General features: G+C 40.9%; 1 protein-coding gene across 2 annotated transcripts in view; it reads left to right on the top strand.

Moving 5' to 3' along the window:
• wdr27 (WD repeat domain 27) overlaps positions 1 to 18,412 on the top strand; it is a 53,654-nt gene that overhangs the window by 23,335 nt on the left and 11,907 nt on the right. For both annotated transcript variants that reach the window (XM_063492275.1, XM_063492274.1), the window contains exons 22-23: positions 12,551 to 12,653; positions 15,839 to 15,937. In XM_063492275.1, coding sequence (XP_063348345.1) covers positions 12,551 to 12,653; positions 15,839 to 15,937 — 202 coding nt within the window. The remainder of the gene's footprint in view (positions 1 to 12,550; positions 12,654 to 15,838; positions 15,938 to 18,412) is intronic.

Genomic DNA, 18,412 nt, shown 5'->3' with positions numbered 1-18,412 from the left:
ATTAGATGTCCGCACAAGGATATGAAAACACGACTGTGTGCGTGTGTGTGTAAGTTTGATGAACTGACCCTTATATGTACCGGGACATTTCAGATATGTGACGCAAATGTTGTCTCTATCCCATGATAATTGTAATGGCGTTAAACTATTTCAAGGGAAATGCACAATAGTTAAAATGGAAATGTCTTTTCATCAAAAAATTTTATACGATGATGCACTGAATTTGTGCTGACAAGCAGAGAATAAGATTACTCAGGAACTCAATCAGACCAGGCATTTTCTTAGAAGGTGCTGATTAAATAAGTGGTCATGTTTCGTTTGACAGCTGCAGGATTGTCAGGACAGCTGTTGTCCATCAGCACGTGATGACCATGGCCACTTTGCCAAACAATTAGTTTAGTATACTGTATAGATCCACTATATTGGTTAAAGTACTTTTAAAGCCATAACCTTTCAGTCACCACTTGTATTTTGATATGTATGCAATGTTCCAGTTGAAGGGTGTACACACCAGCATTAAGCATGATTCAAAATCGCTGACATGCTGATTCTAAAAATAGAGAACAGATGGTGATCTGCTTCTCTTTACATAATTTAATCAGTGTGAATCTATGTGAAGAAATACATAAACAATGTATTTACATGAAGTAATATTAAGAAAAAGCCAGCTCTTATCTGATATGCTCTGGGGCAGTTAAATATTCTGAAATGTATTGGCAGCATATAATGAGCTAGGATTACCTTGCTGATTACCTTGATGACTGACACCGAATACCCAAGTGGATTCAATAACTGTATCGGCTCTCACTCAAGAGGATCATACCCTCTGGTGTAGTCATCAGTAAAATGCCAGATAGTTATCACTTACACAACATAGAGTGTGTATGTGTGTAACTCATCTTCCCTTCTTCAGTCAAAACATTAGCTTCACACACTGGCCTAGAAAACCAGATGAGTGCTTACTGTGAACTGCTAAAGTGTTTTTTAAAGTGCAGTAGTGACAATTTGTGTAAGCACTGTTGCAGTGCAGAAATGTTAAGATGTAGTAATGTAAGAAAACAGAACAGGTAATTTCCATTTATCTCGCTGTTCATCTAAATAACTTGTATGTGCTACAGTATTGTTTGGCCTGTTTGTGCTGTTGAAATTAAAATGATGTTTCTATGAGGTATTTTCTACGAAAGAGGATTAGGGCCACCGGAAAAAAAAAAGTGGGCAAGTCTTTTTTTTCTTCTTTTCCAGAATTCTGAGAAAAAAGTCCGAATTCTGACTTTAATCTCGAAATTCTGGGGAAAAAGTCAGAAATCTGAGAAAAAATAATTCTGAGGAAAAAGTCAGAATTCTGAAAAAGTCAGTCTGGAAAAGAAGAAAAAAAAGACGTGACCACTTTTTTTCCCCAGTGGCCCTAATCCTCTTTCATAATTTTCAGTGCATAAATACAAAAATTGGTTTTGTTGCTAGGTTGTTGCTAGGCAACACTATATAGTTATAGTGTAAGATTTTAAATTTAGCTTTTGTGGATATGAATAAGACTTTATCGTCGTAAATTTAAATTGATAAAACACTTTTATATGGTGAAGATGCACCTATATGTAACCCACATAAAATGAGGGTACCACTTTAAGGACTGATATGAGGAGAGATGGACAGCCTGCCCAACCAATCGAAATGCACAGGTCCCAGTATGCTTTGACCAATGGGAAAGCAGCCTGCCGCTGCGTGTCCCACCCACCTGCTCTGTGTTCGCTGCTATGTGTGGAGGTAGTCGCGTGCTGGCAGGAGAAAAGAGAGTCTGAAGCTTTCGAGCTGGAAAAAGTGTTAGATATTAGTTGCAACCAACTGTGCTGCACATAAGTTCGCTGGTTATCAGCTACCTTCCATGTTAAGAGTAGCCACAGTGAGTAAACAGGCGAATGCTGCAGTTTTCTGGCGACTTTAGAAAGTACCGCGTGGAGCTAAACTGTTAGCCTTCATTAGCTCTATTTGCTATCAACTGCCTTAAAGTTCATCTCAATCTGCTTCCAGAAGTAAGGTAACACTTGAAGCGCAACTTATGCTTATTTTCCTTCACGTCGTATTACTGTTATTAAAGAGAAAAAACAATGTCCTGTTACGTTATTTAGAGCCCCGCATTTTCCGACCGAGAGACACCATACCATTGTCTTCGGCCGTGATGCACTGAGATCGGTGAGCACATGTTGTATGTCTCAGTTAGTTCACGTCTGTGTCACATTTTATCGTTGAGAAACTGAATTTAACTGAATTGTTTGATTAATAGTTGTCGCATATGCACTGACTTTACTTGGGTTAATGCATAGTTTGTGTAAGAGAGATGTTTTATTTTTGCAAATTTGAGTATTTTAATTGCAAATTGATGTTGAATGTGATGTCAACAAAATTCTAAGTTGTGAACTATAGCTAGAACAGTATAATTAATATTTGAATTGCTCTTCTGACCCTGTCTGTTGACAGGTCAGGTTTTTTTTGTATGCTGAATTGTTCCTGAGGTGGATTCCTCTGGTGAAATAGATGGCGAGCCTTCCCACCTGGACTTAGAGAGACTGAGATTCGCTTCTTTTCCACTTGATGATCTGCTGCACCTTGCGGTGTGGTAGGACTGTATCACTCACACTTTCACACACAGCTGGTTATACATAAGACCACTGACTGACATTCTTCCACCCCTATTTTCTTTCACACCCTGGGAATATTTTGGACTTTACCCCTTGGACATTTTTTATTTGGGACTTTAAATAATAAGCTGTTGTGTAGAACATTCTCCACATGTGAAAAGAGTGTGAGATTTTCATTTGAATGTACATTAGATTCGTGTAATCTGTTTCTATAAGAGTTAAGGAGTCAGGTTACTAGGGTGCACCCGAACATTGAAACCCGAACATTGAAACCCGAACATTGAAACCCGAATGTTGAAACCGAACATTGAAAACCAAAAGTAACACTTGGCCAAGTCGTTGTTCTAGTAGTTTATGTGTTTTACTTTTCTTTTATTTTTGTAAGTTTCCTTTCTACCATTGTAAAGTGTCATTAACCTGTGCTTGTCAACCTTATAGTGTATTCCACTAAAGTCGTCTGGTTCTTTTGAGTTACATTCTTGTCTCTGTATCTTATTTAAACACACCCCTGTGCTCCTATAGTCGAGCCTGTTGGCCCATCGATATATTCTTTTCAACAATTCCCCTTACTGTGTTACAGTGAGAGCTCTGGCGAGCCAGCCAGGAGCATGGTTGTGTGTGTTTAAGTGCCAAACAATTTGTGTGTGGTGTTTAAACGTGCTTAATCTGAGCTGCAACTTCTAGAGAAAAAATGGATGTTGTACTACGTGAATCTGTCAGTATTCCCAATTCTGTAGTTGTTAGTGGGCTTACAGGATCAGAGACTGATGAGGAAGTGTCCACTTTCCTCCAAAAATATGGTTCCATCAACCGTTACTTTCGTCTAGATGATCCTGAGTCAGATTACCATAAGCACATGATCATCGAGTTTACTCATGAGACTGCCATGCACACATTGGAGCCACTGTTACCTCTGCGGCTTCCAAGCACAACCCAAGCATGCATTGTGTATGAGTTACAGGCCTTAGGAAGTGTTTATACCCTTGATGCCAGAAACAAAGCCACTAAAATATACATGGAACAACTCCGTGAAATTGCCAAACTTAGTGGAAATTCATTAGAGGAGATGTTGAAGGAAGAACTTACAAATCTGGTTTCATCTGCAGGAAGTGCTATTTCCCAATCACCTCAAACTGGTCCAGAATCCTCAACTGTACAGAGCCCACTTCCACAGAAAGACTTAACCAGCAAGGGAGACGTTTCATTTTCTGAGGACCCTCAATCAGTGTCACCCCTAGACTCCACAGTTTTGACATCACCAAATAACGCAAGTAAGCCTCTTACCTCTCCCAATATCAGTGAAAACCTGACTGATTTCAGCCCCTCACAGACTCTTCCAGTTTCTTCTGGGGCCACTACTAGCCCCATAATTGATGTTAATCCAACTGCTGTTCAGCGAGTAGTTGTTGAACATGTAGTGCGCAGCAATGAGAGCTCACCCCAGTTCGCTTCATCTGGTAGACTCAGGGCTTTTTCAGGCAAGAGCCCACGTCCTAGCCATGAGGCAGATTATGATACGTGGCGAGCTAGTGTTGAAATCCTTATTAGAGATCCTTCTGTGTCTGATCTGCACTGCACACAACGTATACTAGACAGTCTGCTTCCTCCTGCTTCCGAGATGATTAAACATCTGAGTCCACAGTCTAGACCCTCTGCTTATCTTGAGTTGCTTGACTCTGCCTACGGAACAGTCGAAGATGGTGATGAGCTGTACGCTAGGTTCATGAGCACATTTCAAAATGATGGAGAGAGAGCTTCTGTTTTCCTGCAAAGGCTGCACACTGCATTAAGTAGAACCATGAGACGTGGTGGTGTGTCTGCTCATGATTTTGACCAACAGCTCTTAAAGCAGTTCATTCGAGGTTGTTGGGAGAATACATTAATAATCGATCTTCAACTAGAACAAAAAAAGGAAAACCCACCTTCCTTTGCAGAGCTGCTGCTTCTTCTTAGGACAGAAGAAGATAAACAGGCGGCAAAATTGAGTCGCATGAGGCAGCATTTTAGTCATGCTAAGTCTGCCCAAAACTTTAGCAAGCAGCACGCCATGTCACACGTGCAACTCGCACACACCACCAATAATCTGGTGGACAAGTCTGATCTTGAGACACTAAAGCAACAAGTTGCTGACATAAGCGTTCAGCTTAAGAGTCTTGTATCTGAGAATCATAAGCCGAAACAACCTAAGCAGCAAAAAGCGAGGTCCGTCCCTCTGTGTGTCACACCTGACACCCACGGTGTGAGACCAAAAGTGGCCAGTCAGCATCCCTCCGCATTTAAAACCAACAGCAGACCACGTCCATGGTACTGTTTCCAGTGTGGGGAGGATGGCCATGTCGTCTCAGTTTGTGATAAAGCGCCAAATCCTTCGCTTGTAGCAGCTAAGAAAAAACAGCTGAAAGAAAAACAGGCTGCTTGGGAAGCCTCTAATGCTTCTCGAAGTGAGACACATTTAAACTGAAGTCTACTCCCATAGAGGGACATATGGGAGTGGAGTCTCACAATGTCAGTCCCAAAATCATGAAATCTGCCACTAAAAACGTTAAAGTGGAAGGATCAAAATTTCCACATGGCCTTGTAGGAACTAAGACCACAGCTCAAGTAACTGTTGCCGGAAGAGACACAAACTGTCTTTTGGACACGGGTTCACAAGTCACAACTGTACCCCAGTCTTTCTATGAAGAACATCTTGCAGATCTGACCATTCATCCCTTAAATGAGCTGCTTGAAGTGGAGGGTGCCAATGGCCAGTCTGTCCCCTACTTAGGATATGTTGAGCTTACCATCACCTTTCCTAAAGAGTTTGTAGGCTCTGATATTGATGTTCACACTCTGGCCTTGGTTATCCCCCATCTCTGCTCTACAGCCCATGAGCAGGTTCTCATAGGCACAAACACCCTTGATGTCCTCTATGCTGATTACCAGAAGCTTTCACCCTTTCAGCCTTTGTTTAATGGGTATCAAGCAGTTCTCAAAATACTTGCGATACGACAAAGAAACTTTAGCTCTGGTAGCCTTGGTTGTGCAAAACTAACAGGTAAGATGCCTGCAGTCGTTCCTGCAGGACAGACAGTTGTCCTGGAGGCCTCTGTCAATGTAAATCCTGTGAACATGCAAAGAGATGTTGTCCTTGAACATCCTTCAGCTTCTTCACTACCAAATGGTTTGCTAGTTTCAGCAATTGTAGTTACTTTACCACGCAAACGTCAGTGTCTTCTCCCTGTCGTAGTGAGAAATGAAACGAACCATGACATTGTCATACCCCCCAAAACACCTTTGGCAGATGTTAATGCTATAGTGCAAGTGCTACACAAAGAGCAAACTGTCAGAGAACCAGACTGCTCTAAATTTCAAGCCAAGTCTTCTTCAGAACTGAGCTTTGATTTTGGAGATTCGCCTTTACCCACTGAATGGAAGGAGCGAATTACAAACATGTTAAACGACATGCCAAATGTCTTCTCTCAAAACGAATTGGACTTTGGGCACACTGACAAAGTCAAACACCATATCAAACTCAGTGATGAGACACCCTTTAAACAAAGAGCGCGCCCCATACATCCCAATGATGTGGATGCTGTGAGACAACATCTACAGGAACTCCTTGATTCTGGTGTTATACGAGAATCTGAGTCTCCATTTGCTTCCCCCATTGTTGTCGTTCGCAAAAAGAATGGGTCTGTTCGTCTGTGTGTGGACTACAGAAAGCTGAACCTGCAGACCATCAAAGATGCCTATGCCCTTCCAAAATTGGAAGATGCATTCAGTGCTCTTGCAGGTTCTAAGTGGTTCTCGGTTCTAGACCTCAAGTCTGGATACTATCAGGTCGAGATGGAGGAAGCAGACAAGCATAAGACAGCATTTGTTTGCCCACTTGGATTTTGGGAATTTAGCAGGATGCCCCAGGGGATCACAAATGCGCCTTCGACATTCCAGAGATTGATGGAGAAGTGTGTGGGAGATATGAATCTCAAAGAGGTTCTGGTGTTCATTGATGACCTGATTGTCTTCTCATCATCCCTGGAGGAACATGAACAGCGCTTGAAGCATGTCCTGCAACGACTGATGTCATATGGCTTGAAACTGGCACCAGAAAAGTGCAAATTCTTTCAGACCTCGGTAAAATACCTTGGTCACATTGTTTCCGCAAGAGGGGTAGAGACTGACCCTGACAAAGTTGAGGCCTTAAAGACCTGGCCTATCCCCACAAATCTTAAGGAACTTCAGTCTTTTTTAGGATTTGCTGGATATTACCGAAGGTTTATTCAGGGGTACTCTGTCATTGTCAGACCACTTAACGAACTAACCTCAGGTTATCCACCAATTAGGAAGCGGAACAACAAGCCAAGGACAAACGCAAATTCAGAGTATCGCAACCCAAAGGAACCCTTTGGTCAGCGTTGGACACCTCAATGTCAGGAGGCCTTTGACCAAATAATAGCAAAGCTAACCTCAGCTCCAATCTTGGGATTTGCAGACCCCCAGCTTCCATATGTTTTACATACGGATGCCAGTACCATTGGCCTTGGTGCTGCATTGTACCAGGTACAAGATGGACAGTCCAGGGTCATAGCTTTTGCAAGTCGTGGTCTTTCAAAAAGTGAGAGGAAGTACCCAGCCCATAAGCTGGAGTTCTTGGCCCTTAAGTGGGCAGTCACGGAAAAATTCTCTGACTATTTATATGGTACAGACTTTGTAGTAGTGACTGACAGCAACCCTCTTACGTACATTTTGACCTCTGCAAAGCTTGATGCAACAGGGTATAGGTGGTTGTCCAGTCTTTCCACCTATTCATTTAGTCTTCAGTACAGAGCGGGAAAACAAAATCTGGATGCTGATGCGCTCTCGCGCCGTCCTCACAGTCCACCAGAGGATGATTATGCATCTAAGAAGGAGAGTGAGAGAATCCGGCAGTTCACACTGTACCATCTGAGCAACCCTGAAAGTCCAGAGACTGTTCCCTCGGATGTAATTCAGGCCATTTGTGAACGCCATATGGTCACCTCAGCCGTAGCTAATGTTGAATCCACCACTTCTGGGTTGACCTTAGTTGAATCCCTCACTCACCAGTCCACAGCTATTCCCGACTGCTTCCAACAGGAGCAGGTGGATGGGCTTCCCATTGTCCACTCAATTTCTGAGGAGGAGTTGAGGCAGAAGCAGACATTGGACCCTGCTATCAATGCAGTAATTGTACTCTTGGAGACTGGCGAAACTCCACCTCCCAGCCTTAGGTTAGAGCTACCAGAACTTCCTCTGTTACTCAGAGAGTTAAATCGGCTTGAAATGCAGAACGGAGTGCTTTATCGTAAACGGCAAGATGGTCCCAACATCTCATATCAGCTTGTGCTCCCTGAGGAGCTAAGAGCCACAGCACTTACAAGCCTTCATCATGATATGGGCCATCTTGGAGTCGAACGAACAGTAGACTTGGCAAGGGCCAGATTTTATTGGCCGAAAATGCACATGACCATAGAAAAAATGGTCAAATCTTGTGAGCGATGTATTCGTCGAAAAACGCCTCCAAAGAAAGCTGCTCCATTGATAAACATTAAGACCTGCAGACCTCTCGAACTAGTGTGCATGGACTTTTTATCAATAGAGCCAGATCGCTCAAACACAAAAGATGTATTGGTCATAACTGACCATTTTACAAAGTATGCAGTAGCAGTGCCAACTCCAAATCAACGAGCACGGACTGTAGCAAAGTGTCTCTGGGACAACTTCATTGTCCATTATGGTTTTCCCGAAAAGCTTCTTAGTGATCAGGGTCCTGACTTTGAATCAAAGACCATCAAGGAACTCTGTGAACTTACTGGCATGAAGAAAGTGCGTACAACTCCTTACCACCCTAGAGGGAATCCGGTTGAGAGATTCAACCGCACTCTTCTCCAGATGCTTGGGACACTGGATCGGTCAGATAAACTCCACTGGAGAGACTTCGTCAAACCTCTGGTACATGCTTATAATTGTACGAAGAGTGACGTGACTGGATTTTCCCCTTATGAATTGATGTTTGGGAGGCAACCAAGACTGCCCATCGACCTTATCTTTAGGTTGCCCACTAATGCTACTAAGCAGACTCATTCCCAGTACGTCGGTAATCTAAAATCTCGTTTGGAAGAAAGTTACCGGATTGCCACCAGTAATGCACAAAAGAATGCAGGTCGCAACAAAGTGAGATTTGACCGACGAGTTGTTGAATCAACATTGCAGACTGGAGACAGAGTTCTTGTACGAAATGTGAAGCTCCGTGGAAAACATAAGCTGGCAGATAAGTGGGAAGAGGATGTTTACATTGTCCTTAAGCGAGCTGGAGAGATGCCAGTCTACACAGTTAAACCTGAGGGTAAAGATGGACCTGTGCGGACTCTACATCGTGACTTGCTTCTCCCATGTGGATTTCTGTTAGCAGCTGCAGAACCCGAGACAGTCAAAACCCACCCAAACAGGAGACCCACAACAAGGCAGTGTTCCGTTGTTGAGAGTGAAGATGAAATTCCCTCTGATCTGGACGATGTACCTGATTGGACGTTTCGCCCTCTCATTACATCAAAGCCCGACGTATATGTCCCAGTACATGAAACTCACAAGTTGAGTCAACCTCCTTGTGTGGTCAGACAATCAGCAGAACCAGAGGTGCCTATAGTTTCACTTCCACCTGATCCTCCTGCCACTGAATCCCTTGTAGTAGAGGAAGGTGAAGGAGTGATTCAGGATGTAGCTGAACATGACAACTCACCTGAACGTGACAACTCACCTGAATCAAACATATTGCCTGGGCTTGACTCAGCCAAAGGACTTCCTCAAAGTTCAGAATTGCAGCAGTCTGAGGAAGCTCCTCCAGATGATGAGACGAGCTCTGATGCAGCATGTGATGAAGGATTGAGTGATGTGAACAGACCTGTTACCGAACAGCCTGAACCTGTGACGATCCAGAATAACAGATTTCAAGATGATGAGCCATCTTTTCCTCTCCGTCGTTCTAACAGAATGCATGCAAAGCCCAAGAGATTGCATTATGTAAAACTTGGCAATCCTCTGATAACAGTGGTGAATTCTCCTTTCCAAGGCCTTAGTGAGGCATTGACTAGCTCTTTAAATGGATTTGAGGATCCAACCAGCAATTATGTTGGAAAGGTTAAAGCAGTGTAACTCAGTGCCACACTGCAGATGCCCAGGGACGGGCATACCATCAAGAGGGGAGGGTGTAACCCACATAAAATGAGGGTACCACTTTAAGGACTGATATGAGGAGAGATGGACAGCCTGCCCAACCAATCGAAATGCACAGGTCCCAGTATGCTTTGACCAATGGGAAAGCAGCCTGCCGCTGCGTGTCCCACCCACCTGCTCTGTGTTCGCTGCTATGTGTGGAGGTAGTCGCGTGCTGGCAGGAGAAAAGAGAGTCTGAAGCTTTCGAGCTGGAAAAAGTGTTAGATATTAGTTGCAACCAACTGTGCTGCACATAAGTTCGCTGGTTATCAGCTACCTTCCATGGTAAGAGTAGCCACAGTGAGTAAACAGGCGAATGCTGCAGTTTTCTGGCGACTTTAGAAAGTACCGCGTGGAGCTAAACTGTTAGCCTTCATTAGCTCTATTTGCTATCAACTGCCTTAAAGTTCATCTCAATCTGCTTCCAGAAGTAAGGTAACACTTGAAGCGCAACTTATGCTTATTTTCCTTCACGTCGTATTACTGTTATTAAAGAGAAAAAACAATGTCCTGTTACGTTATTTAGAGCCCCGCATTTTCCGACCGAGAGACACCATACCATTGTCTTCGGCCGTGATGCACTGAGATCGGTGAGCACATGTTGTATGTCTCAGTTAGTTCACGTCTGTGTCACATTTTATCGTTGAGAAACTGAATTTAACTGAATTGTTTGATTAATAGTTGTCGCATATGCACTGACTTTACTTGGGTTAATGCATAGTTTGTGTAAGAGAGATGTTTTATTTTTGCAAATTTGAGTATTTTAATTGCAAATTGATGTTGAATGTGATGTCAACAAAATTCTAAGTTGTGAACTATAGCTAGAACAGTATAATTAATATTTGAATTGCTCTTCTGACCCTGTCTGTTGACAGGTCAGGTTTTTTTTGTATGCTGAATTGTTCCTGAGGTGGATTCCTCTGGTGAAATAGATGGCGAGCCTTCCCACCTGGACTTAGAGAGACTGAGATTCGCTTCTTTTCCACTTGATGATCTGCTGCACCTTGCGGTGTGGTAGGACTGTATCACTCACACTTTCACACACAGCTGGTTATACATAAGACCACTGACTGACATTCTTCCACCCCTATTTTCTTTCACACCCTGGGAATATTTTGGACTTTACCCCTTGGACATTTTTTATTTGGGACTTTAAATAATAAGCTGTTGTGTAGAACATTCTCCACATGTGAAAAGAGTGTGAGATTTTCATTTGAATGTACATTAGATTCGTGTAATCTGTTTCTATAAGAGTTAAGGAGTCAGGTTACTAGGGTGCACCCGAACATTGAAACCCGAACATTGAAACCCGAATGTTGAAACCGAACATTGAAAACCAAAAGTAACACTTGGCCAAGTCGTTGTTCTAGTAGTTTATGTGTTTTACTTTTCTTTTATTTTTATAAGTTTCCTTTCTACCATTGTAAAGTGTCATTAACCTGTGCTTGTCAACCTTATAGTGTATTCCACTAAAGTCGTCTGGTTCTTTTGAGTTACATTCTTGTCTCTGTATCTTATTTAAACACACCCCTGTGCTCCTATAGTCGAGCCTATTGGCCCATCGATATATTCTTTTCAACAATTCCCCTTACTGTGTTACATATAACTCAAAGGTCATTTTACCCCATTGCTGATATAGATAAGAACCTTCATGGGCCTAAAATGTACCTGCATGTCAAGTTTGGCTGCTAAACTCCTGATCTTGTAGGAGTTGATGAAAAATGAAGCAAACACAGACAGAAAGTTTGTGTATTATAAAAGAAAAGAAGTTTTTTTGTGACGAAAAAGTTCATTATTTAAGAAATAACTGTTCGAAATCTTTCCAAAATCTGAAGAGCAAAACCTATGGGCTGTCCCATCTTGTTGCTTTTGTTCTGTCATATGGCCTTTTTATTGAGGGCTACATGAGCAAATGTCATAGTCAGCTGACAATGTCGTCATCCTGAAAAAAATAGATAATTAAGTAATCCCATTGAATACGAGAGAAGAGCAATGAAAGAAAGCATGCCATTAAACTGAATCAACAGTTTTCTGGCACAGTCTTAGCACCAACTCAACATTATAAGTTCCATAAAGTTCTGGTACTGGGTATATCAGATTTCTTTATGGTCAGTGAATATGCCCTACTTTTAGCCCAACTTAATGACATTAGCATGTGAATGTCAAAGACATGCTCTCACCAGATGCTGTCAAAGCACTGGCCTGCCAGTATGCCAGCCCATATAGAGGCACTAGCTTAGTTACCTGTTAGTGGCATTGTAAAGACATTACATGCCTTTGCAAACCAAATGAAACAGCACAGAAGTTGCATGAGGGAAACATTTTTCATTAACGAAGTCTCTTTCCTGTGTTTTCCTTGAGTCATGCTCAACTCCCTGTGCTCAGCTGGTTCAGTTGTTTGTAAAGCAGTCCATGGAGTGCCATTCTCCTTCGGTTCCATATATTTTGCACCTTCAGCTCAACGCTTCAGCATCGTAATGGGTGCACTGTGAAATAGCATGCATACCAAAGATATCCCAGTTCCCAAACATTTATTTTACGTTTACTAGACCCAGTAAAACCTTTTAGATTGCCTTATAACATACAAACTAATATAAAGGATCACTGGTCAGGCATCAAGTCTGTCCGTCACATAAAGTTGTTTGAATTTATTAACATCAGTGATTTCTGGTGATTTCTTACCACTGTGTGCTTCTTCTCACCAGGTGTGTACGGCGTTATGAGAACCATGTAAATCGCTGCCAACCCTGCTCTTCAGCCATTTCGCCATGTGGACGCTTCATTGCCACGGGCTCTGAGGATAATTGTGTAAGCAGTCTCACTGTTGGGTCCATCAAAGCCACCTGTATACATTGCAAACAGATAATAATTATGTTCACCGTAGGGATTAAAACATTATAAAGTGAAACAGAAAGGTTTTGACCTTTTGCAATATTTAGGCTGTTCTTCATCTTGTTTTTTCCTATAAAAGTTCAATTCAGGTTTATTTATATAGCACCAACAACAGTTGCCTCAAGGTGCTTTATAATGTAAGGTAAAGATTGTACAATAACTGAAAACCCCACAAGTCAAACAACCCACTACAAGCATCCATTTGGCAACAGTGGGAAGGAAAAGCTCTCTTTTAACAGGAAGAAATGTCTGGCAGAACCAGGCTCAGGGATGGGCAACCTGGTTGAGGGTGAGGTCAAAGTGTCAGACGTTTTGTTTCATTTATTTATTGATTGATAAAGTCTGCATAGGTTATGCAGAACTAACGTAAAAAGCACTTAAAAGCAGAGTTGGCTTTCTCATGTCATCGGACACACTGATCAAGTGCATCTCGTGTCCTTAAGAAACAGGAATAATCCAGCAAAGACCTGACACAGCACCTGAGAGATGGCCAAGTATTTTAGACATAATATAGACATAAAATAGATATACATGTCCTGGTTGTAAAACATTTATGTTACATGATCCTGCTTGGCTAATACCTGTGCCCATGGCACAGGTATTCAGAATGGCTTTTGGAGGAGTTGGTAGAAATGGAAATTTAAATTGTACCATTACAGGACACTGCAGGTAAGATCACTCAAACTGGTGTTAAGAAGGAAAGCAAACCAAACACGTGACTTGTGCACTGTAGAACCGAGTGGTTAAACTTCAGTTCGGGACAAAGAAAAAAAGCTATGGCCTTGGTTTGGCAAAATGTGATGGCTTCAACAAGACTGATTCTAAATCCACTAATTATATAATACCTCTACTCATCGCAAAATCACTGAGACCTACAAGATTAACTTTAAAAATGAATTCCCAAACCCTAACCTTCTCATATCTCCCAAGATGCCGTATCTCCTCACCGCCTGCTCTCCCGATCCTCCTTCCTATAGATTCACTTTCAGTCTCAGAATTGCTCGCATGGATGTCAGAGCTGTCTCACATGTGGCACCCTAGTTTTAGAGTTCTCTACCTCCTAATGTTTGGCTAATAAATGTTGTCACCCAAGTTGAAACTACAACATAACTGACCTTAGGAAGGTAAAAATAGCAGCAAAAATGATTAATATCTTTATCAGTTTTACCTCCATTTAAGGAAAGGACTGTTTGTGCTTGACTCAGAGATTTTTATTTGGATTCAAGCCTTTTTCCAAAGAAGTCAACATTCATGTTGAAGCACAACTGTTTAATTGCTTTTCCAGAGCTTGCCTTACTTTCAAGACGTTTTCAGAAGACAGCCTCCCTTTTCCTTATCCATCTCTCTGTTCTTCTCGTATACGTGCTTGTTGAAAGCAGTGGAATAATATATGCATGCTGCTGATTCTTATTAATTATGGGGACTCAGCACAGCGCAGACTTTTGCATCTCTGTTGAGATCGGTCATTTCCAACGTTTCTTGGAAACTGGGAGAGTATACGGTAGTGAGCTACATCGTATTTATTTGTAGCTGCCTTGAGACTTATATGAGCCAGACACATTTGTACTTGTCTTAATATATCAAAAAGCAATCATGGAAAAAAAAAAGGAACCTGAATAGTCTAAAAAAGACTCCCTAGATCATATTACACATTTTCCAAAAAACTTAGCCCAAAAGTAACCGAAGTGGAATATCATTTTAGCATGGCTGATATTAAGCTTTTCTATATACAGATGAAATATGTATTATTTCTTATCATGAAACTGTGACTTAATTATCAATTTATTAATCAGAATATATGCTCAGTGATATATTGCAAACCCTCCTGACCCTAAGCTCTGCTCCGTTTCAGTTACTATTGACATAAACTGATACATCATGTGATCCATGTGATATTAAAACATTCCTAAGAGAACTTTTTTCTTCCATATACCTAAATCCCTTTCAGGCATCACACACTTCATAAGCCTTAGACAGGAGTCACTCTTTTGACAGGATTCAATTGAAGCGGGGTTTTTTTTTTTTCTTTTTTTCGGGGAAACATGATACAAAACAGCTGCAGGAATTTGATGAGTCTTCGTCTTGTAGCAGACATCCCCACATCTGTTTTTATCTGTCCTTATGGCACTGAGGTTAATACATTTTTCTAAAAACTTACTGATTATATTTAGAAAAAGCATAAAATAACAAACTTTCTGTTCTAAGGTCTCAAATGAAACAGATGGAGACACTCAGTACGCTAACGATTTTTGGGGGTTTTCTTTTTTAAATCAACGAGAGTAAGTATAACTCCCACAGGGGTGATTAACAATTCCTAACTACCTCAAAGCAAAATACACTAGTAACACGCAGTATCTGCAAGGCTTTGTTATAATTGGTAATGGCAGCTTGATTTTAAGATGTTCACTATTTTGAGATCTGTCTGTGCAACAAACTTCAGTATGAGTATTTATGTTTTAACATTTCAATTTACACTTACACAGTTTTTAAAGCTGAAAATCAGCATCCAACACTCAGGTGTTTAAAGTGACCGTTTTCATCACTGTTTACCATTATTTATATCACAGGTTATCCGAGCACTCGGGAATCAGGAAACTACTCAGTAAATATAAGAAGAAGCATAGGACATAAAAAGAAAGCAAACCGTTTTTTTGATAAATTACAGATTTTGTTAATTACTGAAAAATTGCTAAAATTCAGTGTTTATTTACTCTATTGAACTTCAGTTATTTTGAGATTCGTCGAGCACGGAGGATGATTGACTTTGGCATGATTTTTAGTGTCTGCTACATGTCTGATTTCTGGACAAACTCCAAAGCTTTAATCACTTTAATACTCCTGTTTACAAGAAATTTGGGCTTTGGACATTTACCCCTAGCAATCAATCCTGGCTGGACATTTTACTATATACATGCACTGTATATTAAATGTCATTTGTGTCTGAAAGTACAAAAAAAAAAATAAAAATTTACCCTTGAAGCTGAAATGATACTCAAGTTGATCTGCATTATCATCATGCTCGATCAGAACATAATTGTGTGTTGTATGTACAATAGTACACACTAAGCTTCTGTATACATTCATTGTGTCCTTAATTGCAGGCCTATGTGTATGACATCCGTAGCAGCAACTATCTCCACAGATTACAAAAACACTCAGACACTGTGCTTAATGTGGCTTTCAACCCTGCTACTCCACAGGTAAGACTCTGATTACTGTTTGTCTTTGTGTATAGATAAATATGCAATGACGTGCCTCGATAAAATATCTTTGCTTCATATTCCAATGAAAACTGAATGATCTCCTCTGGGTAACATCACATGCCACAACTTATTAAGGTGTCTTTGTCTGTACTCACTGCGTGGTATAGTCAACACAATACCTTAAATGTGACAAATGATTGACTTGATGTCACCCATCAGTTTGTGGATTGAACTGAGTTTAACATTTTAGCAATATTCACCTTTTTTTTGTAGGGACCTAACCCTAGCTAGGTTAGTGAACAAGGTAGCCTATGTAACCAAGCAGTTTATAGTGCGATATCTACAATACTATACAAAAATCTTGAGGTACTGCTCATTTCTTTACATTATGCTATGAAAATAAGAAATAGGTGCAGCATTTCTTTTGAAACATGTGAATTCATGCAAGCCAAAAGTACAGATTCTATAATTCCAGTGATTGAAAGTCAATTTTTGGTATGACAATCATTATTCTTCAACACATCTTGAACTCCTCTTTATGTAGTCTTCAGGAATAGTTCTCCAGGCTTCTTAAAAACATCCAAAGCTCTGCTTCTTTGGATGTTGGCTGCCTTTGATTCCTTTGATTCCGTAAAGATGGACGCAAACTGCTTCAATAATGTGGAGGTCCAAGCTCTGGGGAGGCCTATTCATGACTGAAAGTGTTCCATTGATGGTAATTTTCTGAAATCCAGCCCCAAGCCATGACAGAGCCTTCTGTGTCTTACAGATGGCTGTACCTCTCTCTTTACCTCCTTCATACATAGAACAACAATTCATTGGGGTGCCAGTTTAGCTCAGTAAGTTCAGCAAGCCGCCCATATATTATAAGGCTAATGCAGAGGTCTGGTTTCAAATTTGCCCCAAGGCCATTTTATGCATTCTTCCCCTAGTCTTTCACCCAGCTTTCCTGTCTTTTCTGGACTTTCCTATCACAATAAAGGCTAAAAAGCCCCCATAAAAATGTTGAATTTATCATTCCACAAGACCTGTTGGCAATGATTTTCAGTCCAGTTCTTTTGTAAGTTGGCATAACTCATCCTTTTCTCCCTGATTCTCTGTGACTGGTAGCAAAGTTTAAAACTGGTTCCAGTTAAATTGTCTGTGATGTGTAGATACAACACTGGTTCATCCCTTGAGTTTGGGAGTTTGGTGTTTCTTTGCTTAAATGATTCCTAGGCCAAACAAAGAAAAAACATTCCTCTGGTGGTTAGGTTCAAGGACTTTCAGGACTGAAGATGAATGAAAATGAGCCAACGAAAGACTACACACAGCAGGGAACCAAAACACTGCAGCCATCAGACCTAAATAAGCAAAAGCAAACAAGCTGGTTTCCAAGCTGGTTGATTGCTGTACACAATGTAACACATCAAGACAGATTGCTACAGGATCTTTTGTCATTTGTTTTTTTTATCTTTGCTTCCGGTAGCCAGCCAGTGTTCAGTCTGGATTCTAGTACCACACTGGAGACTGGAATTACTATAATGGCACTTCAGCCAGTTTTATTATTGGGGCAACCTTTTCCCATTGAAGTGATCATAAGTCAGCAAAACTCTGAAACTAGAACTTCCTGATCCTGCACTTGTTTGACTGGGATAAAACCCTACAGAATCCAATCCGTGGAGCCAGGGCATAGGTGCATATGCATGCAGGAATCTTCAGATCATAGACACTGTGAGCTCTGTACTCGATAGCGTTGAGTATGAATCGTTTAATGCTAAGTTACATCACCCACGGTTTTATAACCGGTCAAAATGCCTCAGTAATGAAAAATCATGTGACCTGTGATATCTTCACTCACCTGTGACTCAAAGCTGCTTTCAATTACAAAATTATTGAAAGATTTAGTTTGTGCTGTCATCCATCCATCTTCTTTTACTAATGGTTGGGCCGGAGCTTATCAAAGTTAACACAGATCAGCAGAGTACACCCTACACAGGTTGCCAGTCTCTTGCAGGGGTTTTTCTGTGATCTATGAATTATTAAAAGTTATCCACATAAAGGATTTAAAGCTGTTTGTTTTCTTTGCCTGGCCTTCCATCAATCTAGAAGAAAACAATTCATGGAATGTGGGGAGTTGCACCAAAGAAAAACAGAAAAGATATGTGCTTACTTTGAATTGCCATTACAGTGCTGCTTTATACCAGCATGCTTTTAGTGACTAACAACATATCTAGTGCCTTTTTAATAAAGCAATGCATTCCTTTTAAAATATCCAAAGCAAGAATACTTATAAAAAATAAAATCTAAAATATAGATTCTATGTTATAATATCACAGCCTTTGCTGAACATCTCTTAAGATTTGTTGACTGTGTTGTCAACTCAAGGCACATGTTTTAAATCTGCATGTCCATTTTTGTAACTCAATTCAGCGAAATTTTGGAGCACAATGATACATTCAGATTTCCCAGCTTGAAAGTGGAAAGCTTGGT

This window comes from Pelmatolapia mariae, linkage group LG13, assembly GCF_036321145.2.
Source record: "Pelmatolapia mariae isolate MD_Pm_ZW linkage group LG13, Pm_UMD_F_2, whole genome shotgun sequence".
NCBI lineage: Eukaryota > Metazoa > Chordata > Actinopteri > Cichliformes > Cichlidae > Pelmatolapia > Pelmatolapia mariae.
Note: the sequence above shows the minus strand (reverse complement) of the source record. Positions and strands in the feature narration are given on the sequence as shown.